This window comes from Cricetulus griseus, chromosome 2 (genome assembly GCF_003668045.3).
Source record: "Cricetulus griseus strain 17A/GY chromosome 2, alternate assembly CriGri-PICRH-1.0, whole genome shotgun sequence".
Lineage (NCBI taxonomy): Eukaryota > Metazoa > Chordata > Mammalia > Rodentia > Cricetidae > Cricetulus > Cricetulus griseus.
The window spans coordinates 100,977,755-101,004,490 of NC_048595.1; the positions used below are offsets into that span (position 1 = coordinate 100,977,755).

A 26,736-nucleotide genomic window follows, 5' to 3' on the forward strand; every position below is an offset into this window, starting at 1 on the left:
CGGAGCCTAAGAAAAGCTCACAGCACAGCTATTTCTGGACGATGGAGGTTCAGAGGGATGTTCACCTACTAACACTGAGACAGGGCACAAAACTGGCTGTGAGGCTGTGTCCTCACACTCAAAGATGAAGCTGTTTGATACCTAGCCTTCAAAGCCCAGCTCAAGTTCAGATCTCCTCCAGGGAGTCCACCTGGAATGTCCTAGCTCCCCCAAGCCCCTACTCCCATGCCTGCCTCTTAGGAGAGAAGGAAAGAGACGGGCTCAAGTTACTTTCTAGATCCTCTGTCACCTGTCCTGATTGTAGCCCCTCTTTCTGCCACCTAAGAGAACCAAGACATGCATTCTTGGGCTGGTGAGATGGTTCAGCAAGAAAAAGTGCTTGCTGCTAAACCTAATGACCTGAGTGCAACCCTTGGAAAACTACAAGCTGTCTGCTGATTTCCATACATGTACTGTGGCATGCTTGTGTCTCCAACACCATCACTAAAATAAATAAATGTAAAAAAAAAAAGTTTGCAGGACGGCTCAGTGGCTAAAAGTGCTTGCTTGCTACCAAGGCTGAAGAGCCGAGTTAAGAGACCTACCAGCTCCAACAAATTGTCCTTTGACCTCCACATGCACACTGTGCCATGAGTGTGCCCATAGACATAACACACACACACACACACACACACACACACACACACACACACACACCAATTTAAAAAACTTAAGAGAAATGCATTCTTCTTCCCCCAAAGGCTTCCAGAACAGTGAACACTAGATGGTGTCAGAACAGGACTTGTTGGATACTAACTATTATACCCTCCCTAGGTGCTTAGTGCCAAGTGGCCCTGTGAAGAGGTGAGCTGACAGGGCATGCTGCCTCACCTTATAGATTTTCCCCTCCTCTGTGCCCACCAGGAACAGGTAGTCGATCTCTTTGTGGAAGTCAAAGGCAGTGCCACAGCCTTGGAAGAAAGGGGACAGACTTAGCCTGGTTCTCAGAGGCAACCTCCCACCCAGCTCAGTGTAGGACAAATAGAACCGGGCCGCTGTAAGGGCTGGGCTCGGGCCAGGAAAGCAGAAACTGGACCACAGGCTTGCTTGCCCTAGGCAGTTAGGCCTCTGCAGACAAGAATGGGGGCCTGGGTAAACAAGGCAGGGATTGAGTTAAGCAGGGTCAGGGTCATGGTAAACAGGGATGGGGGTCTGCAAACAGGGACATGGTCTGTGCAAACAGGGATAGAGTCTGCATAAACAGGGTAGGAATTGAGTAAACAGGGACAGGATCTGGGTAAACAGGGCTTAGATCTGCATAAACAGGGATGGATCTGCAGAGCAGCACCTGATCTGCATAAACAAGAGCAGGGGCTGCACTTGGGAAAGGACCTGCCTGAATAGGGGCGTGTGCCAATGGTCAAGGGCTCTGCCCATAAGTCTCTTCCAGTCTAGGCTCCAGCACAAATGAGGAGAGAGCATTGGGAAGGTAAATGGCCACTGCCACTGATTCTGGGGTACTTGGACTGGAGGTGTGAGGCCTGGGGCTCCTACCTACAGTGTGCAGCTGCAACCCCTCAGGGATTTCTGTAGTGCTGCCTTCCACCTTCAGCTTGATGACTTCTATATGAACCAGCTCACTCTGCAGTCAGAGGCGGGTGGGGAGGATGAAGGGCTGGGCTGGTTCAGTGGCTCTTTGCCATTTAGCACCTCCCATTTCACCCCTCCGTGACCCTTTCTGGGGAACAGGCACCTTTACGAGAGTCCATGACACAATCCTGCCATCAGACGACACAGAAAAGAAGTTAAGGTTGTGGTCCATGTCATCCTTCTGCCACTTGACCTGAAACATCACAAGCCATAAGTTTTGGAACTCTGTTAGGGTGTAGGGTTAGGGCTGTAGGCAGAGCCCCCCATGTACTGATCCAGGGCTCAAGTAGAAGTCCTGGGAGCCCGTTTTCAGAACTCCATGGTGAGACCTCCCAATCTCATCTCACCCAGCTCTGTTTCCAACTGGGGACCACAGTAGCAGCCAGAGCATCGCCCTAGGATGCACTTTTGGCCGTAGTGGTACCCAATTTCTTTCTGCATTGTTTTAGAAGTCTAGTTATGGGAGATTCTGGTTCTGGGTTTAATCTCCTCACATAGCCATGGACTGAAAAGGTCAGAACCCCACAATTAGTTTTTTTTTTTCACTTATAAAATGGAAGTCATGATAATGTGAGAAGTAAAGGATCTACTGTCTGTAAAATCTTCAGAACACAGCACGTAGTAAATGCTCAAAAATACTAGCGGATGGGGCCAAACCTTTAGTTTGATGGCATCTGTGTGAACTGACTCCCAGCACTCAGAAGACCAACGTAGGAGGACCACGAGTTCTAGACCAGCCTGGACTAAACAGCAAGACTTGTCTCAAAACCACACAAAAATCTCTAGCTAGCTAATATCTTCATTATTACCCACTAGGAAGGTGGGCCACAAGCTTCTGGAGGTGAGGGAAGGGAGTCGGTCCTCTCTTCTAGGCTTGACCTTTTTCTTGAAAGAGTCTCCTTTGTTCCCATCTTCAAACCGACACCAGCTCCTGCTCCCAGAATCTTGCTCCCAAATCCCAGATTTGAGCTGCATTTCTCCATCTGCAAATCCGGGTTAATTATCCTGCCCCACCCGTCTTCTCAGGGCTGGAAGCAAACATATGGGAAAGTGTTTTGGAGACAGAGCTGTTGTCTTATGAAGATGACACGCTTGAGGCTCAAGTTTCTGTTGCCAGATGTGGAGGCTTGGCCAAGCCAAGTCCCAGAAAGCTGGGGTGGGGCTGGGTGCCCAGAGCTTTCCATCCTCTGACTCCCTCCAGACCCCCCATGCTGGGACCCCTGTCCAGTCCCCTCCCTCTGTCACAAGCTGAAGTCCAGAGAGGGAGGCCAAGACCTAGGCCTGTTGCCTGTAACTGCTGTTGCCTGCAACCGCAGCTGTCACCATGGCTGTTTGGGGCGGGGGAGGAGGGGAGAAAGGGGGTGTCTCTCTCCATCCAGCCCCTAGGCCTGGTGAATCAGATTGGAGCAGCTGCAGGAGGCAAGGCTAAGTCCTGCCTGGGCCTGTCTGGGTAGCGGGTTCTTTTGTGCTTTCACTGGGAGGCCAGAATGCTGCAGAGGCTGTAAGGCACAATATAGATGGATCTTGGGACCACTTCCCCTTCTGTGCAAACAGGGTCCCTTTAAAGGTGGGAGGGGACAAAGGTGTCAAAGGCCAAGCTGTAAGAGGCACAGGGGAGCCGCAAAGGGAAGTGTTTAATGAGCAGACGCCAGCACTCATGGAAATTGTATTTCACACCCCACTTAGCAGCCTCATGCCCAGTGTGTGTGTGTGTGTGTGTGTGTGTGTGTGTGTGTGTGTGGTTTGCAAATGACTCTGTGTGTGTGTAAATCACACATACACCCCTAGAGTGGAGGTGAGAGGGAAAGAATAAAGCTGAGAGGGAAGGATTATCAACAGGGTTCAGAGAAGCAGTGAGGACTCAGGGACCAGTGTGGGGAGCACTGTAAGGAATCCCTCTTTTTCCTGCTTATCTGATTATGACAGAGTACTGGCCCAGTCTCTCTTCATACGCTCTTCCTGTTCCCTTCCTATAATTGTACAGTATGGACAGAGTGTTGCTGGCTATGGTTTGATCAGAGCTCAGGCAGGCATGTGGGCTGCCTGGGGAAGGAGCCTGTTCGATACAAAACAGGAACCCAGTCAGAAAACCCTGGCTCCACAGCTTCCCATGGCTTTCTATTGCCAACAGAACAGACTGCCCCAGACTGGCGACTGAAATCTTGGGTCCAGACACATGGCACAGGTCCTTTAAAAAGGACCTGGGTCTTAGGCCTTGGACATCTCATTCAACAGGCCTGGCTTGTCTTAAAGCCCCAGGCTCTTAATAGCACACTGGGGCTTTCCCTCTGCCTTTCCTATTAACCTCTGGTCACATATGTTCCTCTCTGCTGTTTCCCACATCCAGTGATGCCCTACTGGGCACCTCAAAACCAGACAACACAGTTATTCCCTTTTCCCATGTCTAAGCTACTCCTTCTATTGATGCCCCTACCCCAACGGCTTCCATCCCGTGTCCACATCTTCATCTCCAGTACCTCTACCTATTCCCAGCCTTCAAAAATTCTCATGCTGTAGCCAGAGTGCCTTTCCAAAACACTATAGTGACAATTACACCTCCATACAAATCCTCTGATGAGTGGGCTATGATCTTCAAACTATGCTCATAGGGTGTCTTAGGACCCCTGGGAAGTAATACAGGAGGCAGCAGAAATGACAACAGGGGACCCTTAAGTAAGCAAGGCCCTGGTTTTACCAGAGAGGTTCTGCTCTCGTCTTTTTTGATATATTGCACTTTTGTATTAACCTTATATTTGAAACCACTGATCTGTAATGCCCAAGCTAAGCACACTCCCAACTGGGAGTCTGCCCTTTCCTCAGACCTTTACTCTCCGCCATCACACAAGCTCTGAATGATGTTTCCCAGTGGGCCACTATGCTTGAAGCCCTTTATTATTGCTTGGTGACTCCTTTTGTCACAGTGACATCCTTTAAAATCCAGATCAGGAGCCAGGTGTGGTGGCAACCACTTTTAATCCCAGAACTCCAGAGGCAGAGGCAGGAGGATTTCTGTGTGTTCAACAATATGCTGGTCTACACAGTGAGTTCCAGGACAGCCAAAGCTATGCAAAAAAAAAAAAAATCAAATCAAATCAAAATCTAGATCAGAAGTTACTTCCTCTAGAAAGATCTGCCTGGCCTCTGCACACTTACACTTTAGAATGAGAAGTCTGCCCTGCCCTGGTCAGCCCGAGGTTATCTGTCACCAAGAACCCCAGAGGCAAAGCCCTTAATTAAGCACCCTCATCAGCCACAGGAGCAAACAGGGAGGAGACCATGAGAGGAAAAGAATGAAATAGGAAGTAGAGAGACAAGTGACAGGGTCCTTGGGTCCTTCCTAGGTTATGTGCCCGACTACCCACCCTGCTATTTGATTGAGAAGATACGGCAGGGTAGGACTCTAGATGGATTCCACAATCCTGGGTTTGAGAAGGGAGAGGGTGGTAAAGTTAATATAGGTGCTTCATGATTGGCCTTGGGCTGTCTAGGCTGGGGAAGCAGAGTCAGGGCTCTAGAGCCTTTGGTGATACCCTCTTCATATCTGGAGAGTTCCATGTGCATGGAGATAATGATGTGGACTTTTAGGTGGACAGAACCTCTCCAGAGAGTGAGATGGGGATGGTATGTAGCCCGAGGGCTGACTCTCTAACACCATTTGCCCCAGGCTCTGGGGAAAAGCTTAAGCTGAGAGGGTGCCATGTCCCCAGGCCTAAGAAGCCTCTCCACTCAGGCCTATCTGGAGTGCATATCCCGTGCCTGGGGCAATGAACTCAGGTCCAAAAGATATGAGCACAAAACACCTGGCTGAAGATCTTCAGGGCAGGAGGGCAGAGGAAGACAGAGCCCTAAGTATTGACAGAAGAGCCCAGAGACTTGGGGCAACTTGAGGCAGAAATCCAACCTTAGATTCTCTCAGACCTGCCCATGAGAGTGGTATACAGCTTAAAGAGATGGGGCACCTTTGGAACATGGGAACACGGTGGGGATGGACTGCTCTCGGAGTGAGACAAGCCTTGCCTTCCTTGCTAAACCTGTCTGGAAAGAGGGATGCTACAAAGATGCTCAAGAATATAGAGCGCCCACCAGACTTTCCAGCCCCAGCCAGAGGGTGTGCTGTAGGCAGTGCTATTCCTATCTGGGAACATCCCCAAATCTTGCTCAGGTGGCAGAGGGGGGTCCCTATGGGGTCCAGGAACCTTATAGATAAGGATCTGAACCAGAGGTCCTGGAAGTGTCCAGTCATAGCTGCAGAGGTACTGATGGTATCCATAAGCCAGTCTTGGCAGACAGCTAAGGTCTTCATGATGGAACTTATGTGCAGCAGATTCCAGCTCCTTGTTTTTTGTTTTGTTTTTGTTGTTGCTTTCCCCAGAAAAGGTTTCTCTGTGTAGCCCTAGCTGTCCTGGAACTCATTCTGTAGACCAGGTTGGCCTCAAACTCAGAACTCTCCCTGCCTCTGTCTCTCAAGTGCTGGGACTAAAGGCTTGTGTTACTACCTCCCAAAGACTCCAGTTCTAAAAGAAAACTTTTGGCTCTGTGTTTCACCTTTGCCCTTCTCTGCCCCTTCTCATATCCAGCTCCTGGGCTGGAACCTGACTTCCCCAGCCCCTCCAGCCCTTGCTTGTGGTTTTCTCCTCCTCAAGGTCCCTCATTCATGGCTCCTGAGCTGACCTGCCATACAGGGTCCGTGTGCTTGCCAGACTTGGAGGTGCTGCGGAAGCAGGGCTGCGAATGAGGCTTCTTGAGGTTGTAAATGGCCACGTTGCCATCATAGTAGCCAACGACCACCAGGTAGGGGTGGTCCACATGCATGTCCAGACACATGATACCACTCTCGCTGCTGAAGATGTACTCTGGAAAGCTGGGGTTCTTCATGCTGTAGAGCAGCAGCATGCCCCGACTCTGCTTCATGAAGTCATCTACCCAGGAAAGATGGGAGACTGCAGATGAAGGTCCATCTGTTCTGCCAGGGGATCCCCCTTGCCTGTGCCCCACCAAATGATTAGGTCCCACCTGGCTGTGCCTGTGAAAGAACATGGGATGACTCTCTGGCCTTCCTTCTGTGACTATGAAGTGGAAATGTGAATTTGGCCCTCTCTTCTGATAGATCCAACAGCTGGTAAAGGTGACTAGGCCAATCATCAACAGTCACTATTCTCTCTAGGGCACAGAACGGGGGTCGGGGGGCGAGGGGGATGCAAGCTCAGACTGTCACTATTTGAAGAATGTGAGTGAATTTGGGGGAGAGTAGTACCCTCAGCAGGGGTTTGGATACCCAGGTTAGGAGCAGGCTGCAGTACAACACATACCCAGATACCCATGTTCCTTACAAATCTTCAGCCAAGGACAAGAATTAAGCTTGATATAGTGTGCTATTGTCTAACCAGGCCTGATGATGTAGGACTGTAGTCCCATTACTTAGGGGCTGAGGCAGGAGGACTTCAGGTCCAAGGCCAGTCTGGGAAATTTTAATTTGGACCTTGTCTCAAAAGTTAAAGAAGAAAGAAGAAAGGAGAAGAAAGAGAAGGGGTTATAGAACAAAAGAGAATGGGGGGACAAGGAGGAAGGGAGGAAGAAGGGGAGAGGAGAAAGGAAAAAGAGGAGCAGAAGGAGGAGTACACAAAGCCCAGACTTCAGTTCCCAGCTCAGCAAGCAGGACAAAACAATGAAGACATGCTGCTGTCTTCAGTCAGCCCATGGCAGCCACCTGTAAGCATCTCCTCACAGCTTCATCTCACAGTTCCCGAGAGCAGCTGTGCCTGGGCGCTTAGCAGACCTCCTACATCTGGAAGTCTCTAGCCGGGTGGGTCAGGCTTCCACAGGCCCAGTCAGCCCAAATGAAGATCTCAGTGATTAACGATGGACCCTTCAGCAAAGGTCACCTTCCCTACCCGCCCCACATCATCTGCATTCGTAGTGACGATCCTGATATGCAGCCACTGAGCAGCACTGGAAGTGGACCCAGCCCTCACTTCCAGTTTTCTAGCTGCCAGTCCAGACCTCCCAGCCTCCCCAAGCTCAAGGAGCCAGACCTGGAAAGGTAGAAGACAGACTAATGTAGTTCTCCATCTTGCACCCTACCCCAGGCAACCACTGACCTTTCCATTATCCCTGTTCCCCAGCTTCCTCCTCTAGCCTAAAGGCTGCAGAGCCTGGCCATGCACAGCAAAGAAGCTGGTCCTGAGGTGTGCAGAGGTGTAGGGAAAGTAGGAAAGCAAGGCCAGTTTGACAAGTATGGATTAGTCCTTTCTCTCTGTCTTATTTCTAAGGTGTCCCACATAGTCCCTGGACCCATGACATAACCTTAGCTATTATCATGTACATCCCAGGTACTGGCACTCAGAGACTGTGTGAAGACAAGGCCTATGGAAAATTCCACCTTTCTTTGCTGTGATGGATCCTCATAGCTCAGGGATCCTCTCTATACCCTTTGCAGGCCATGTGTGTGAGGAAGAGCTGCGCTAATAGTAGAAGCTTCTAGGGTCCAGCCTGAGCCATGGAGGTGGTGTTGCAAGAAGGAAAACATTTCTGTCCTAGGGGAAGTGAGCTTGGGGACCTCAAGATCCCCTTGTAACAGGCTCAGATCTTAGCACAACTAACACCATGATGGAAGTGCCATTCAGTCCATAAAACTCAGCACCACCTGCCAAAACTAAAACAAAGATCTAATCCATCAAAGTCCATAGTTCTGGGAAAGGCTCTAAATTTCCTAACCTTGCTTTTTAGCTTCTGTAGCTCTGCTTCTGGCTAACTGTTCTTGTTAACTTGAGTATGTCAGCCCAGGACATGGTTTTTGTGCTTAAAAGCTCACCCTGAGAAAGGCTCAGGTCTACACTGGGATCCCAAACACCCAGTGACTGTTTGGCCCAGTCACTGGCCAGATGAGAAAGAATTTCTATTGTCTTAAACCCATGTCTGAGCAGTCTTCTCTGGTGGACACCCCATAACACCCTGAAGATAAAACCACAGTAAAGGGGTTGCCTTGAAGTAGGTATGGGGAGCTGGCAGTACCTCCATTTGTGAGCTCCTAGGTGGGCCCCGATGGTTAATTCTCCAAGCCAAGATATCTAGATCTGGCCTGGAGGGCTACAACTGCTCACCCTTGCTCCTTGTGTCCATCAAGCAGACCCTGAGCACCTGGCCTGCCTCTTCCAACCTCCCATCCTTCCACTCCTGGTTCGCCCTAAAAGGCCCAAGACAGTCCATCGCCGGCTCTCCAGCTGGCCACTAGCTAGAGGTGAGCCACAGGGGCTTCTGATTCCAATTTGCCCTCCATACTAGCCAAGACTGACAAAGGGTAAGGGATGGACAAGTAAGAGGGAGAATGGGAGACTGAAGCAATGGCTGGTGAGGCTGAGAGCAGTGCACTGGGGTTGGACCCATGATAGACAGTAGTGATGAGCTACTTTATCTAAACAAACTCCAGGTACCCCTGGCTCCTGAGGACATTCACAGTGCTCATGACCAGTGAAGACAGAGAGGACATTTGCTGAACCACTGGTACAAGAAGTCAGAACTGTGGTGCCCTGACTTTATGCGTGGAAAACAGAGTCTCAGAGAGGAAAAATGGTCTACTTGCATGCATGATACATGTCACATGTCACATGGTGTCCTTTTAATAGCTGAACTTATCTTCCTCCATTAATCTGGTCTCTAAAGTTATTTATGTTAATTTATTGGTGTGTGTAGAGACACTGACATGCCATGGCATGTGGAAGGTAAAGGACAATTTGTAGGAGTCATTTCTCTCCTTCTACTCTGGGTTCCAGGGATCAAGCTTAGTTTGTCAGGCTTGGTGGCATGCACCTTTACTTACTAGGCCATCCCTGCAGGCCTGGTAATTTGTTCTTTATATGGAAGAGGACAGAAGAAGGGGCAGAACCAACCAGAACAGTATGGTGGTTTTTGGCAAAGTCAATTCAAACCTGCAGGTTCTATACTAGACAAAGTATAAGGCACAGGACGATCAAACCTGCAGGTTCTATGGACACTAGACAATGTGTAAGACACAGGGCGATCAAACCGGCAGGCTCTACACTAGACAATGTTTAAGACACAGGGCGATCAAGCATGATAAAGGGAATGGCTGTGCAGAGAGATGATGTCATGAACAACCAGTCACACTAGTGTTGTGGTCACATACATGCTGGGATCCAGTCGTACTTCCTCCACTTCGCTTTAGAGGTCTCTGTTACTTGCAAGCTAAAGAAGTCTTCCTTGTGGGGCAGTGGTGGTACATGTTTTTAATCCTAGCATTCGGAAGGCAGGAGGATCTCTGTGAGTCTGACACCATACTGGTCTACAGAGAGTGTTTCAGGACAGCCAGGGCTACACAGAGGAACCCTGTCTCAACATTCCCCCTCCCAAAGGAATCATCCTTAATACAGAGTACAGTAGTACTGGTTAAAGTGTGTGTTTTGTGAATTTTAGTTCAAGGCTCTTTTTGTCAAAATACACCGGGAAAGCAGAGAAAACTTCACTTGACTGGTGTTTCCTATTAACTCTTGTATGGTGAACTCATTCCTGACCTCAGTGGCTTGTTGAGATCTCATAATTCCACTTACACATATACCCAGTGTGACATCACAGCCCCAACCCCCAACAGCCTCATGTGATTCTCATCACCCTATCTAGAAATCATTAAGTGACAACATTATTACTCAAACCACCAACGGTCCTCATGTGGCATCATCTGTCACTGTCATCATTGCCCAGTCATCCAAAAATCTTAGTATGATATCACCAGCCAGAGCACCAGAAGCCTGATGACGTCATTGCTCAGCCACCCAACATTCCCAGTACACAACTAACCAGGTCACCTTTAGTCCCAGTGTAACATTAGGATCACTTAGTGCTCCAGTTACCAATGATATCAGAAGCCTTAAATCTCTATCCCTGGAGTACTTTGTTCTTAATGCCACTGACTTCCTAGTTCCAGTGACCTCAGATGGGAGCCACCTAGCTTTACCTTTGTATAACAAGGTAAAGACTCTATTGTGGTGCCAACGAAGAAATTCTAGAGTCCTTCAAACTACAGGATTTCAGCAAGTACATGTGGCTGGGTATAACAGAAAGTGGAACAAAGGGAGGAAAGGGTCTAGGAGTGAGAAAATCTACTAGTCTTGATAGTCTCTGGGAATTCTTCCAGAACATTCAGCTACTAGGGCTCTGGCTTCTGAGAAAGTGTGTTCCCCACTATCAGTATAAAGGACGAAAAAAGGTTAAAGTCAACAGTGGAACACAACTCAGCACACATCTCATTCTTTCTGGTGACTGAGTTTGTTTCCTGCTCACCCCACTCTACTGCACAGTCACCATAACCCCCTAACTCTCCCGTCAATGATTCACAAGGTGTGGGGTGAAGAATCAACCCCAATGGACAGAGCCTTATGTGGCAGTTCTCCTAAAACCACCATCTTAGGGGATGGGAGGGAGGGATGAAGGGAGGGAGGGAGGGAGGGAGGGAGAAACAGATATTTACACTTACTGGGGATTGAATCTAGAAAAATACTATACCACTGAGCCTAGCTCTCTCCTTATTTTTCTTTTGAACCAGGGATCTCACCAAGTTGCCCTGGCTGGCCTTGAATTTACTCTGTAGCCCAGGCAGGTCATGAACTTACCATCCTGCTTCAGCCTCCAGAGTAGCTGGGATTACACGTCTAAGCCACTAGGCCTGGTTTCATGTGCATGTCTTAATTCTGCCATAGACCAAAGCTCTGACTGTCCTCAGCTTCTGCTACCGGAGCCCCAGAACAATATCCAATGAGCAAGACAGATCAACATCCTCTTAAACTGAACTCTATCACTGGGTGCCTCAGTCCCATAGCTGCCATCCCTGTCTGGTGCGGTTCTGTTTATTCAGGGTGGACACTGTAGAGCATTCTGGCTGCAGAAGAACTACTCATGACTCAAGGAGAGCAAGGCAGGTGGAGGGCATGTTGGGGCACAAGGCTAACACCAGGTCAGCAGTCAGTAGGAAATAGATGCCAACTGCAGAGACAAGGACACCATGCCAACCTAGGCTGGCAGGCTTCTTCTCGTACTGTGGCATCCTAATCGAGGCCAGCCTAGGACTGGCTCCAAGGCAGCAGCTGTTTGATGACTCCCTTATTAAGTCATGCAAGAGGCACTTGGAGGGGGCGTGGAGTAGGCAGAATAATGCCCCCCCACAAATGTCCACATCCTAATCCCTAGAGCCTATAAATATGTCACTTTGTATGGCAAAAGGGACTTTGCAGATGTGATTAAGTTAAAGACCTTGAGATGGGGAGATTATCTTGGATTATCCGGGTGGATTTGATGTAATCATAAGAGTTCTTATAAGGGAAAGAAGGAGGCAAGAGGGTCAGAGAATCAGACATGACGGCAGAAGCCGATGTCAGGGTGATGCGTTTGCTGGCTGGAAGAGGGCCACAAGCCATGGGATGCAGGCAGCCACTAGAAACTGGAAACAGAAAAAGAAACAGGTGCTCCCTGGGGGGCCTCCAGAAGGAACACAGCCCTGCTGACACCTGACTTTAACTCAGTGAAATCCATCCCGAGACTCTGGCCTCAGGACTCAGAAGAAATGTGCTGCTTAAGCCATTGTGTTTGTAGTCATTCGCTGCTGCAGCAACAGGAACCAAACATCACAGGCATTCAGGGAAGGGTGGCCCAAACTCTAATTTTAGGAGTCTAATTTTTCCTGGGTGATACACAAGTCAGATGAATGGCTGCAGTGGTCCTCAGGCCTTCTGATATCAACAGTGAAACCTCTCCATTTCCTACCGCTGCCCCCCACTCTGTCACCTTGGACTCCGGAAACAGATATGCCCCCTCGTATTGAGAGTCCCACAATTTCCATAGGCAGAGGACCAGCCTACGGCTGCCATGGAAAAGGGTCTTGATCCCGGGCATGGCCAGAGGCATCAGAGCCAAGCCGGGCTCAGGCTCTCAGGCAGTGGGGCCTTCCTAGGCATCTTCGTTGGATTGGGAGTTGTATTTAAACAGTGTGGGAAATAAGAGCAAGGCCTTGGAGACAGAATACATCAACTGGGACATTTAATTTGATTTAGGGAAAATGAGGCAAACATTTGAGGACCTAAATAACTAACCAGTAATTAAACTAACAATGAAATGCCCTTGCACTGCAGCCCAGCAAGCAGAGTGGCCTTTATGGACTGTATTTACAAAGAGACCTGACAACATAATTAGTCCTGTAAATTTTACGCAGCCTGCAGCTAAGGAGTGATGGATTCTGTGTGTGGAGGATGAACAGGGAGAAATGAGGTGAATGAATTTCCATTTTCAGTAAATGAAATTAACACTGCCTAATTAGTGAAGCTGACAAATAAATGATTGGTAAGATTTAAATCCTTACGAGGGTATCTCTGGCCTGGGCAAGTTCAAGGGACAGAGTAAGAATGAGTTTGAGTCCAGAATTTAGGGCTGCTGTTGGCCTGCTTTGAGACAAAGGCTGGGCAGAAGGACAGCTAGCTCCTTTGCCTTCCCAATATGGGACCTGCTGGGACACTCCCTGCCCCATCTCCTGTGGGATAGCCTTGGGACCACACAGAGTTTCTAGAATCTGCTATGCCATCCCTGCCTGACAGACCCAAGGAGTCTCCATTTCCCTGCTATGTGCAGGCTAATGAGCTGGAATAGACCCCTTCGGTATCACAGGCTGGCACAGTCACATCCCAGCTGTTCCAAGACCATCTCTCTTCCTGGATTGACTCCTTTTGTCTTCTGATATTCCTCCACCCCCTTTCACCTGCTGACAGCCTCTTTCTCCCCTGATTTGGAAATATGGAGCCTGAACTATGGGACATCCCCTGTCTCTGTGCTTTAAGCAGCCTAGCATGCTGGTGCCAAAAGCCATAGTGGGAAGGCAGATGTGGATTTACTGATTATACCTCTCTCTCTCTAAGGCGGGGGGGGGGGGTGAGACAGGAGTTCTCTGTAGGTTGTCCTGGAACTCACTCTGTGAACTCAGAGATTCAGCAGCCTCTGCCTCCCAAGTGCTGGGATTAAAGGTGTGAGCCATCATGCCTGGCTTCCTTTTCTTGCTTCATATCTAACTCCAGGAAACTGTGTACTAAGGATGTGACAGGCCCTAGTCCTTTCTGGAATATATGCCTGTCCATGTGCTAGCTAGTTTTATATCAATTTGACTTAAGCTAGAGTCATCTGAGGAGGAGGGAACCTCAGTTAAGAAAATGCCCCCATAAGATCAGGCTGTGGGCAAACCAGTAGGGCATTTCCTTAATTAGTGACTGATGAGGGTGGGGCCATCCTGGGCTGGTGGTCCTGGGTTCTGTAAAAAAGCAGGCTGAGCAAACCATAAGGAACAAGCCAGTAAGCAGCATCCCCCATGACCTCTGCAGCAGCTCCTACCTCTCTAGGCTCCTGCCCTGTTTGGGTTCCTGTCCTGACTTTCTTCGAAGATGAACTGTGATGTGGAAGTATAAGCCAAATAAACCCTTTCCTTTGGTCATGGTGTCTCCTCACAGCAATAGTTACCCCAACTAATAAACATATAAATTTTAGGAGGAAAGGAAGCTTAAGGGGCCTGGACTGTGCTTCTCAGGATTGAACTCAGCCGTAAACCTAAATTTCAAAGGCTGTAAGGGAGATGATGGGACTAACTGCTCCTCATGATGAGTCTGTCCAAAACCGGGGTGCTGCACAACCGGGGTGCTGTACAGCTTGTACTTTTCCTTCCCTGGAGCGTGTATCTGAGACCATAGGATTCCCCAGGTGATCTCAGGAGCCAGAGCAGAATTTCTGAGGCTGGTACTGTAATAGATAATCATTTGAAAGCCGCCAGTAACCCCTGTGCCAGTGACAGTAGCAAACAACACTGCCTCTGCCACTGGCTTCTGTAGCGGTTCCCCATCTCCCCTGCTCTGCTCAGGCTCTCTGAGGGTCCGCAGGGGAGAGAACAGGGTCGTGTTCTTGCCCTATATGTGTAAATGCCCCCCTGGAGCTCACAGGGCACTCTTCCCATACAGGTCTCCTGATGGCTCCAGATGGAGGCCTGGCTGGCTGTCAGTCTTGCCATGTGTCCGAGGAGACAAAGGCACTGAGAAGTGGCCTTCCAGAGGGAGGTCTGTAGCTGCCTGTGGGCCTGTGCCTCAAAAGACCAAGGAAAGACAAAGAAACATTTCCGGGATAAGCGCTTGCCCAAAGGAGGCCAGTGAGCCTGTCAGCCAGAGGCCATTCCCTTGGGGAAGGCATTACCTTTTCTGACTAAGGCTACCTCCCATGGATGGCCTCTGCACGACCTTGCTTCTAACCCTGGCTAGAAGATGGGCTGGGATTTATGGAGTTTCTCCTCCACCTTCTGGGGAGGCTTCCACACTCTCACCTCAGTCTCAAGCTGAGAGCCTGGGCTTCACATGGGGGTCCACGCCCACTCCTGGGAGGGCCTACCCGGCCCCCAGGCTCTGTTCCAGGCCCAGTAGCTGCAGCAGAAAGGGAAGAATGTGCTAGTTCCCTGCCAGAGGGGGAGGGTGCTTCCCATTTGGCAGCAGCCCACCCTCAGGAGTAGGGACACAAAGCAGGCATTTAGGGCACCCTCAAAGGCAGCCCAGACCACAGGGCTGGGAGCAGCTCCAAGGTCTCCTCCCTGAGAGGAATGACAAATACCAACTCCTACCCCTCCCCCTGGATCCCCATCCTGGTCAAAGAACGTATGGGCAATCTAAGGGCAGTGACCAGGATCTTGTATGCCTGCCAGTCAGCAGCAGCTTGGAGAACGGAAGGGTTTTTCTGTTCACAGAAGTGAATCCTCCCAGCCAGAGGACAAGCTGTTAGCATTAGGAGCTGTGCCTGGCTTGCCATGTAGGGCTCTTCCCATTAGAAGCAGGGACTATCCAGCTCAGTGGTGAGAACTTCTACTTGGCCCAAGTAACATGAAGGAATGACAAGCTGCCTGGACACAGGTACCACTGTGCACTGCCTCCCACCTTGAATATGTCCTAACAGGGCCAGCAACACAGATAACTGTGGTCTCCAGTGAAACAGAAAAACAGAATTCAAGTACTCGCCTTTCCTCACCCCTGCCCTGCTTTAGGTCTGGTCAGGAAGGCCAGGTGAGGAGGCAGGGAGAGGGCCTCCATCCCACTCTCTGTACCAGGTCTCCCAGCCTCTAGTCTCAGGCCTGCAATTCCTTCCTGTACTGGACATGCCCCTGCCTTTCTAGAATGCCTTCAGTGGTTTCCTTCTGGAAATGGCTTACCAGGTCCTTTGAAGGCTGACCCCACCATGTCTCTCCTGCCTGCAGACTTGGCTTCTGCCGGTCCCTCTGCTACAAAGCTTTCCCCTTCATTCTTTGAGGTTCAGTTGGCATACTCAGCTATATTCTTCGTACCAACACTAATTGCCCACATGAGAGTGGGTCTGCTCATTAGAACAGTGTTTCTCAACCTGTGGGTCATGACTCCTAGAGGGTCGAATGACCCTTTCACAGGGGTCGCCTAAGACTATCGGAAAACAGATATTTACATGATGATTCATAACAGTAGCAAAAATACAGTTATGAAGTAGCAATGAAAGTAAATTTATGGTTGGGAGCCATCACAACATGAGGAACTGTATTAAAGGGTCACAGCATTAAGAAGGATGACAGAGAGCTCACTGTACTGGACTGTGAGCTCTCTCAGAGGGCCAGTGACTATGTCCTAGTCATCTTTGTATTTCTCACACCTGGTCAAAAGCTCTGAATACACTAGGAACTTAGTGTCTGCAATTTGCATGAGCAAACAGATCACTTACAGGAGCCGTGTCCCACTGCAAAGAGATCCTTGTACTTTGGATTCCTGCAAAAGAAATGTGAACTCACTGGACAGGAAACAGACATGGCCCTCCCATGGTTATGAAGTTTCCCATGGGCACTGGTGACTAACTACACTGCAGACATCCACTGTCAAGCTTAGATTTCTTATGGATAGTAGACATTAGATGATCCTGAAATCCAATAAGAATCCAGGTCCTATTTTTCCCCTCCTTTGTCACCTGTCACATTCAAGATGTAAAGTGCAATAGAAGGGCCATATGGATCAGGACTTGGCACACAGTGGGTGCTCTGGGGCCCTAGATTCACTGCAATATCTGTACTCACCAGCAGAGGGCGGTGACGGCCAGGCGCTTGGCTTTGTCATTTTGAAACTTCCAGAGAGGCAGCAGCGTACCCTCCTGGTCCCTGTATTCATCAGCAGCATCCTCATAGTATTTAAAATCTTAAACACAAACAGATAAAGTCAGCCAGGAGCTACCACTTTGTAGTAAATCGATACCTCCTTGGGCAATACAATGAACCTCTTTGTGCTTGGGGCTGGAAATAACAGTGATGCCCATCTCAAAGGACTATTGTGAGACTATAGGTTGAGTGTGATATATGCAAAGTGCCTAGAAAAACGCCTGACATAAGTTCTCCCTGTATATTGGTTGTGGTGGGGAAATTACAGTAATGCAGCCATATGTGCGTGGACAGAATCCCAGGTTGCATCTCTCATCCTTGTGAGCTTCCTCAGCGCTTCACAAGCTCAGATCACAGCAACCAGATTTCAAAGGTTCAGCTGCCAGAGGCTGATTAATAGTTCTATTCATTCTGCCTCCTGGATTCCTAAAACACAGCCCAACTTTATACTCACTGCCAAGCCTCACTGTGATGAAGCCACCTGGACACTCCTGCATGGGTTCCCAACACTCAGCCTCGTCCTCAGAGTCTTCTCCCATTCTCACTAAGCCAGCCAGAAGCCCCACCTTCTCATCCACCTAAACTGGAAGGCTGGGGAACCCTGGCCTTTCTACGCTTTTTTCTATTTTCCTCCTGTCTTTTAAAATCAATTAAAAAAAACCCCATAGCTACTACCTAGGTTGAGATCCCTATCATATTCCTCAAGCTGGTTTCCCTCCCTCCTTCTGGAATCCCTCTTTCAGCCCATGCTTTCCAGGGGCAGAAGAGCAAAGAACAAGTTACCTCTTCACCATGCACCCTACCCATGTCACTGAAACTTCTCACGGCTCTCCTTGAACAAGGTCTTCTGGTCAGATCTTGGCCCCTGGCCACTCCCTGGCATCCTTTCTGACCAGGTTCCCTTGTGCTTGTCCATGTCTAGAAAGTGTTCACCCGCCTGGCTGACTCCTACTTGTTCTTTATCTGATTCAACACCCTTTTCTATGATGGGGGCTTCGTTATCCTTTCTTTTCTTTGAAAATGGAGTCTCAGTTGTGAGGCATGTGTTGCTTATCAACTCTGTTATGAGAGTTGCAGAGGAGTGTGGCCTAATTTTGGGGGAGAGAGAGAGAGAGAGAGAGAGAGAGAGAGAGAGAGAGAGAGAGAGAGAGAGAGAGAGAGAGGAGAGGAGAGTACTAGAGGGTCTGTAACCTGTTATCACTATTTTACCCATCTGGGTTCAAGTGATCCTCCAGCCTCAGCCTTCTATGTACCTAGTGCTACAGGTATGCGCCACTACACTTTATTTCTCACTGTGTAACTCAGGCTGGCCTGGAACGCATGGCCATCTTCCTGTCTCAGCCACATGAATGCTGCAAATTCAGGCATGAACCACCATACTTGCATACCTGGTTCTTTCAAGTAGAGTTAATTTATCTATTCCAGTCCTGCCTCTCCTCTACTGAGATATCCGTCAGACTTTTGTTGTTTTGGGTTTGTGTGTGTGTGTGTGTGTGTGTGTATTTTGAGACAGGGTTTCTCTGTGTAGCTTTGGAGCCTGTCCTTGGAACTCGCTCTGGAGACCAGGTGGCCTCGAATTCACAGAGATCCGCCTGCCTCTGCCTCCTTAGTGTTGAGATCAAAGGCGTGCGCCATGACTGCCCAGCACATCCTATCAGTCTTTTTGCCTGACTTGCATGATGCACAGCTCCTAGAGGGCAGGATCTACATTGCATTCATGCCCGTGTCTCCAGTGCACGGTGCAGGGACAGCCACTCAGCAGAGACCCACAGTCAGATGGGAAATGATTCTGTCTTCTTTCAAGCAGAATGGCCAATTAGAGGAACCTCTCTAACTCTGCACAGTTGGAGACGTGCCCAGGCATTGCCCAGACCCTCCCACAACGCCCCAAACCCTGAGGCTGTTGTAAGGCTACATCCAAACCTCAGAACTGTCTTGGAACGAAAAAAAAAAAAAAGATTTGAGTGGTCAGAAAGGTGTGAGCCTTGATCACATCAAGATTCCTGAGCTTGGGGGAGCTTTGAAAATTCCTCATTTTAGAGCAGGATTAATTGGTAACACTTCTTTATTTTTATTTCTCCTTCATGATTACACTTTCCCAAAGGGAAAACACTGTGCAATTAAAAAAATCAGACTTCAGTGCATTTTTATGTGACTGTGTTCTTGTAAATGAAAGCAGTTCACAAGGCCAACTTCTCCGTGGATATTAATCAGGCTTGCAGCCCTGTAGCGGGCCACTTTCGGAGGCTGGGTCTCAGGAAGCCATGCTGTGTGAGTGACAAATTCATTCACAGCTGCTGTGTACTTTGACAGCTTTGAAAAGCACTCAAGGTCGTTTTCCAGCCCCAACGATAACGAGGGGGCTTGTTTAGGCTGCTGGTCTTGGCAGCCTTAGTTGTGTGTCCCACGGGTGAGCAATGAGCATCAAGTCACCAAGAAGGGCCCGAGGCTGTCAGCAAAGGAGACCAGCCAGCAACATGGCGTTGCCAACTCCGGGGAGGCAGCTGCTCCACATAAATGCACAACCTCTTAGGGAAATACAAGCCACTTGGGAATGTGCTGTTCATACCATGGGAAGGATTCCATTTCCTTGGCACTGTCAGACACCAGAATTTCCCAGGCCCCCAGGATTGAAGCATTTCTGAATCAATTTCTATCTTCACCTCGTCACTAATTAATTGCTAGGATAGATCTATTGAGTATGTTCATCTGAAATGCCTCCTCTAGCTCAATGGCTCTGGAGCCTAGTGGTGAAGTGGCTAGTCAACAAATCTACCACGGGGCCAGTGTTCGAGTTCTGGTTCAGCCACTCGTGGCTCCCACTGGCTGTGATTTTGGTCAAGAAGTAACATATTAGCTTGGGTTTCTCATCTTTAAAATGGGGATAATAATGTTGCTCACATCCCAGGATAGCTGTTAGGAAACATAAAATGCTGTGCCCACACTGTACAGCACGATGCCTGGCACACAGGCCCTTGGCAGTGAGCTTTGGTGCTTATTTTTCCACCACTACAATCTCTCTTGGCTCCATCCCCTGGGCATGGCAAAGCCTGTTCCACCCACACCTTCACTGAGGCCCCTCAGTTCTGCCCAGTCACATCGCCCTCCACCTCCACTCTCACTGGGCTTTGCTTGGACCCAACGGCCTCTTCACCCCGAATTCTCCCCGAATTTCCCCACAGCTATAGTTTGGCTCCGTAAGCCTGCTGTCCCTTGTCCCCAGAGTCAACCCCTACTCAATTCTCGACGCCGAGTCACTGCTCATGCCATGCCACCCTCTGCTGAGAACACCCTCCCCCTTCTACACTTGCTTGTCCCTGACATCCAGTCCAGTGCTCCCCGAAGCCCTCCTTGACCATTCCCATGCATCCCACATTTATTTTTCCCTTCTTTTTTTTTTTTTTTTTTGAGACAGGGTTTCTCTGTGTAGCCCTGGCTGTCCTAGAACTAACTCTATAGGCCAGCCTGGCCTCGAACTCAGAGACAGGCACATGTCTCTACTTCCCAAGTGCTGGGATTAAAGGTATGCACATGTCACCTTTACCTGGCTATTTTTTCTCTTCTTTAGGGGCCCCCAGAGAAGTTCCTCTCCCATGAATTCTAGTGTTACCATCTCCGAGTCAACTGAGTGGAGACTAGGAACACGAGAACAAGACCTAAATCTGGGTTTTTCTCTGCCCCTCCCTGGTCAGGCAGCTTTGGCCTTTGCTGCTCATACGTGAAGTCAGAGTGATCATCCTTGCTGTGCCTGCTCCCCAGGACTGTTGGGAATATGGCATTAGATTACTATTCTGCAGGTTGTTTTTGCTGCACCCACTGCTTCTTACACCATCACTCGTGGTGGACTTATGTCCACCTCCTCAACGACATCCAGAGGAAGAAAGGAGGGGGTTGTTTTGTTTTCTTGTGTTTGATTTTCCCCTTCACTACAGGACTTAGCACGAAACACTCAAATACTAGTCTTTCATGAAGGATTTTAAATACTATTTCTGAGAATGGCAAGTTGGCTCACAGTTAAGAGCACTTGCAGAGGGTTTTGATTCCCAGTACCCATAAGGCAGCTCGAAAGTGTCTGCAACACCAGTTCCAGGAGATCCATGACTTCTCTGGCCTCTGTGAACATGGTACACATGTAGTGCACTCTCAGACAAGCAGGTGCACTAGTGTGCGCACGCGTGTGCACACACACACACACACACACACACACATACACACATGCGCGCGCGCGCGCACACACACACACAGGCACACACACACACACACACACACACACACACACACACACCACACACAAACACACACACACGGCGCACGGGGGCACACGGGGGCACACACACACACACACACACCACACACAACACACCACACACGGGGGCACACACACACACACACAACACACACACACACACACACACACACACACGGGCTAATGAAAACTGCTATCCCCTTAGGTCTTACCTTGAGCAACATCATCATATGTATTTTGGTTGACCATTCGCTCCACAATTTTAGCAGCTTGGGACACTTTGGTGATATCATCACTCTGTGGGATACAAATGTCACAAGTCCTCATCAGTTAGTGCCTGGCAAGGTCATATGCACTGAGCCAAAGCCCAGATTTGCCATTGGCTCAGCAATATAACCCCATGGTTACCTATCCCAAAGGGCTCGGAAATGGCTTGCAGCCCGACTTCCTACTACTACGAAATTCCAGGAGCCCTTTCCTCACAGGTGCACAAGGGTCTGAGTGGATATATCTGGTCCCTGGACAAAGCTGCTTCTCACTCTTCCATCCAGTTTGTTTTGGGAAAGGCATTGAACAGAGCCCAGGAAGTCATAAGAGGGCAAAGCACGCAAGGGCCTGTTAGAAGCTTTGGTGGGACAGGGAAGGACAGATCCCTAGGAAAGGCCCCAGGGGTCACCCAACCCAAACTCCTTATTTATTTAGTCTCAGTCTGAGGGGGGGTCACAGAGGCCCAAACCAGGAGAGAGAAGATCCAGGTGGAATGCAAGGCAGAACTAAGCCTTCTAGCCCAGGACACTTCCCAGACCACAGACAAAGCAGCAAGTTCTACCCTGGAAAAAGACTCCCTCTGAACACAGAAGCAACTTCCATAAACACATAAAATAAACTGCTTGGCAAGTTAACAGAGAAGCGTGAAGTTTGGGGCTGGCAAGAAAAGCACAGGGAAGGGGAGAGATAATGGCTCAGCAGTTAAGAGCACTTATTGCTCTTGCACAAGACTGGCGTGCTACTCCCAGCACACATTCTGGGTGGCTCACAACAGCCTGCAACTCCAGCTCCAGAGGAATCCGTGGCTCTGGACTCCAAGGGAACCACATTCGAATGCATATAACCCACCCCCCCACACACACACACAATTTTAAATGCTAAAAATAAGTCTTTAAAAAAGAAAAGAACAGAGAGTGTGCGGTGAGTGGCTGGAGGGAACAAGCTAAGTGTGTATCCAGACAGTGACCACCGGTTGGACATGGGGACCTTGGAGATTAGCATTGCCAGGAGAGGCCATGTTGGGCTGTGATTAACAGTCTAGGTTCTGGGGCTGCCACGATGGCTCAGTGGGTAGAGCCTGAAGATCTGCATTCATCCCCAGGACTCACATGGTAGAAAGAGAGAATGACTCCCACAAATTAACTCCTGACTTCCACACATGCTGTGGCTCATGTGAGACACTCTTTCCATAAATGAAATAAATAAAATCTAAGTAAAATTACACATTGTGTAATTCTTTCCTAATTGGATGCAACCCTGAGCAAGTCACTTTGATTCTCTGGGTCACAGAGTCTTGTGACACAATGAGGATGGAAGGGCAGCCTCTCCCTCAGAGACCACTGTGGGGGAGTAAACACAACAATGCACACACTGATTTAAGTCGGTCCCTGGTGGCAGTGCAGTCAGAGGGAACAGCTGAGTGAGTGGTGGAGGCTCACACAGTGGCATCTGGGAATGGCTCTTCGAGGGCCCTTCACCACTCTTCAGACTGACTCTATTTATCTCTGAGAACTTGACAAGGAGGGCAGATGTTGGAGTCTGTAAGCATAGTGCTCAGAGTTCAGCTGTTCCCAGATGACCCTCCCACTTCTTGACCCAAAGCATAGCCTCTCCTTTCACAGCTTTGGGGCGAGCATGACCCTCCCTATGTGAAGCATTGCTTGCTGTGGACAGATAGCCAGTTCACTGACACCAGCTTTCCTCTCTCCCCTAGCCACAAGGAACTCCATACCTGAAGACAACCTCTCTGATGCTGCACGATGGTACCTCATTTCCCCACGTCAACACTCCCTACAGTGATCTCTTCCAAGCTCCACCGGCCTTGGTATGGTATATTACTAACAGTGAAAATGTTAGTACTGTGTGTACACATTATTGTGGGTTTGTTCAACAATCTTGCAAAGTATGATTTGCAAAGTCTTTAAGATGGCTGTACACTTGGGGAAACTGAGGCTTCAGAAAGCTCCAACTCATGTTATCCAAGCCAGACTCAAATCACTAGAGTGGGTTTCAGAACCCATGTTCTTGTCCCTGCTCAGTCTGACTACACTATCATTGTCCTGGGAGATGTAGGGCCCTAAATGTGCTCAGAGGAGAGAGTACAGTGGCCATTGTTATGATAGTGTGAGGGAGACCTTGGCGGATTTCATGGCAGGTGAGGACGACTGAGGCAGAGGGACAAATATACCAGGCAGACGGAGCTTAGTGAGAAGGTTTATTAGCAAGGGAAAGCAGGAGGGGGAAGGAATGAGAAAAGAGGAAAAGAGACACAGAGACAGAGAGGGGACAGAAGAGAAGAGGGAGACAGGAAAAGTCCAGTCTGCCCCAGGGGACCCACCGGGAAGAGAGGGGGAAAGAAAGAGCAGAAAAGGGGCTGGAAAAGAGCATAAGTGGGCGGGGTCTTTCTTTTAAAGGGGTCCTTTGACCTGTGTGCAGACTAGTAGTCATGGAACCCAGGGCTGACCAGAGTACTGCCTGAGTGCATTCTGCCAGGTGACAGGGGCAGGCCAGCATAATGCCTGAATCCTTTCAGCTATCACTTCCATTGTTCCAGATGCCATACTACTAGGGTAGCCACATCTCTTTATGGGTCCTGCCTGAACTTGTGGCTTCTGATCCCACTCCCCTATGCCTTCCAAACCTTTCAGTCCAGACAAGGTTGCATTCATTTTTGTGTATTCAGTCAAGACATTAATGATCCTGAGACCTGAGGTGCACTTCTAGAGACCTTCTTGTTGGGAGTCATCAACTTATTCTCTTTTCTCCCTGCCCACACCTGAGCTTTTTAGACCTAAATAGACAGAGGTCTTTGAGAAAATGGCATTTCTCTGCTCAGGCTCTAGGCCTGGGCAAAGGAGAAGGTGCTGGCACTCTCATTCTCTTCTACAGAAGGCCTGGCTTCAGCACTTGGCATTCCCAGCTAGAATGGAACTCCTTTGGGGAGAGGTTCTTCTCAAGTACTCGCTGGGGAATATGTGTACATCACGCCCCCTGTGTCCCGCCTCACTGTGGTTTTGTGGCCCAGGGGGTCAGAATCTGCCTATATCCCTGTTTTCCAGGCAGCAAAGCTGGAAGTACCCACTGTAGGAGGGCGTGTTATACATCAGCTTTGGCGACTTTAGGTTCCAAAGTTTTCAGCCTCAGACAGAGTCTTCTCCCAGTTTCTGGGGTCTTGATGATTCTAGTTGGGGTTTCTGCCATTATGGTTCCAGTAGCCCCAATAGCCAAGGATACCCACACAGCCCTTAAGGCAGGGGCTTTATCCCATCCTGAGACCGCAGTACTCAGCATGGCCATGGTCAGTGATTCAAAGATAGTATCTATTAAGCCATAACAAGAGAACCTCAAACATCCCTTCAAACATGGCAGCAGGGTCATGGAACAGAGTAAGAAGGTGTGAGCACAGCTTGGATAAAGAAAACAGAACATCTTTAACTGAGCTTGGATTTAGTGTGGTTAAAAAGGAGCAGAGCCATTTCAGTGTAAGGCGCCCTGGGCGCTCTCCAAAGTGCTGAAACCAGCCCCTAGCTTCTTGTGACCCTCTTCCAAGGCAGGTCACACTGTAGGATCTCCACTCTGAGACTCCATCTTCTGACCCAGATTTCTCTCTGCTGCAGGAATAAGTAAGGTTCTCCAGCATCTCCTGTGGTGATCTCCCTCATGCCATTGCCCCATAGTTGTATCACTTTACTCTGTGCTGATCCCTAAACTCCTGCAGGCTGCACTGTTCTAAGTCCCCAACCACGGCCTTTCTAAAACTCCCACTTGGCTCCTACAGTCAGTCCAACTCAAGGTGGCTACATCCATGACCTGATGTTGATGGCATCTAGGATAATTTTTGGACTGGATCCTGGCCCTGAAGACTCACTGACCTAGTTTCTTTTCTGTTGCTGTGATAAAAATATCCTGACAAAAGCAACTTAGGGGAATAATGGTTTATTTTAGCTCAAAATTCCAGGTTACAGTCCATCATAGTGGGTAATTCAAGGCAGCAAGAACTTGAGGCAGCTAGTCACATCAGTCATGGGAGAGGGAATGAATGCATGCGTGCCTAACACTCAGCTCACTTTCTCCACTCTTATGCAACCCAGTACCTAAACCTAGGGAATAGCACCACCCACAGTGTGTTGGGCCTTCCCTTAGCAATTAATGTAATCACAGCAACCCCCACAGGCACACTCAAAGGCCAATATGATCTACGAAGTCCCCACCCACCCTGCCTCCATTTGAGACTTCTTCCCAGGTGACTATAGATCATGTCAAGCTGACCACTAAAATCAACCATCTCACTCACTTTAACTATTAGACACAAAAAATCCAAGACTGAAGGAAGAACTCAACTCACCCTAAATTCAAGGGAGGGCACCTTATCCTTAGACCACACCCCTACCACAAACAGACTTGGTAACTTCTCTGCCATGCAGATAATGCAGACTTTTCATGAAAGCCCATCCTGGGCCAGTGATTCTCAAACCCTTCTGACCTTCAGAATAACAATTAAGGGAAGATGTGGAATATCAGGGATAATTCTAGATATCATTACATCTTCTCCTGAGGTAAGAAATTACACCTCAATGTCAGCCTTCCTCTTGAAGCCCAAGCTTCTATCCACCTACAGCCCAAGGCCCCACTCAGACGTTCTGTGACAGAGCAGTTGACACCCCCACCAAACCTGGGACTCCATAGAGGTCAGTTTCCTCAAGGCAGTCTTCTCTGTTTTCTTAGCCACTGGAGTCTTTGCCTTCTCCTTCTCTTTGGTCTTTTCCAGTTTCTCAAGCTCATCTACATAGGCATCATAGATTTCCCACTAGGCAAGAGCAAGACAGGACAGTCACCACAGGGCACAGCTTTCACTCAGCCAGCTCTTCAGCCTGCAGGAGTCGGTCACATTAAACCTTGTCAAGTGTCTCCATAGCACCCTCTAGTCACTGTAATTACACGTTCAAAGTCTGTCTTCCCCTGCTAATCACCCACTCTAGAACATGAAGGAAGGAGTTTTAAGGATTCCTTGGGGCTAGGCTTATCCACCCTGAAACACAAGGTATGAATCTTAAACTGGAAATCTGCGAATATTGTTCTAGGTTTCAACCTCGAAAGGAAGAGAAAATGTGCAATCACTAGGTAAATAATAGTTTATTGGAGACTGAACTAAATGTTAAAATACTTAAATAATCTTCTTCAGGTTGGTGAGATAGCTCAGAGATTAAAGGCCCTTTCCAGTAAGCCTGATGATCTGAGTTCAGTCCCTGGAACCCATATGCTGTCCTCTGACCTTCATGCAATGCACACACACACACACACACACACACACACACACACACACACACACACACAGTTAATGGGAAAAATGTCTGCTTCCATGAAAACAGGATAAACATATTGGCTCAAATTGGCCATCTATTTCGCTGCC

The 26,736-nt window shown here is 49.0% G+C and overlaps 1 protein-coding gene across 1 annotated transcript in view; it reads right to left on the reverse strand.

Moving 5' to 3' along the window:
- Window positions 1-26,736, reverse strand: part of Dnai1 (dynein axonemal intermediate chain 1) — a 43,696-nt gene that overhangs the window by 6,739 nt on the left and 10,221 nt on the right. Inside the window, exons 9-16 of the mRNA XM_035438697.1 lie at window positions 25,999-26,133; window positions 21,272-21,356; window positions 16,736-16,853; window positions 16,390-16,433; window positions 6,301-6,548; window positions 1,733-1,822; window positions 1,534-1,621; window positions 871-950 (exon numbers count right to left, since the gene is read on the reverse strand). Coding sequence (XP_035294588.1) covers window positions 871-950; window positions 1,534-1,621; window positions 1,733-1,822; window positions 6,301-6,548; window positions 16,390-16,433; window positions 16,736-16,853; window positions 21,272-21,356; window positions 25,999-26,133 — 888 coding nt within the window. The remainder of the gene's footprint in view (window positions 1-870; window positions 951-1,533; window positions 1,622-1,732; window positions 1,823-6,300; window positions 6,549-16,389; window positions 16,434-16,735; window positions 16,854-21,271; window positions 21,357-25,998; window positions 26,134-26,736) is intronic.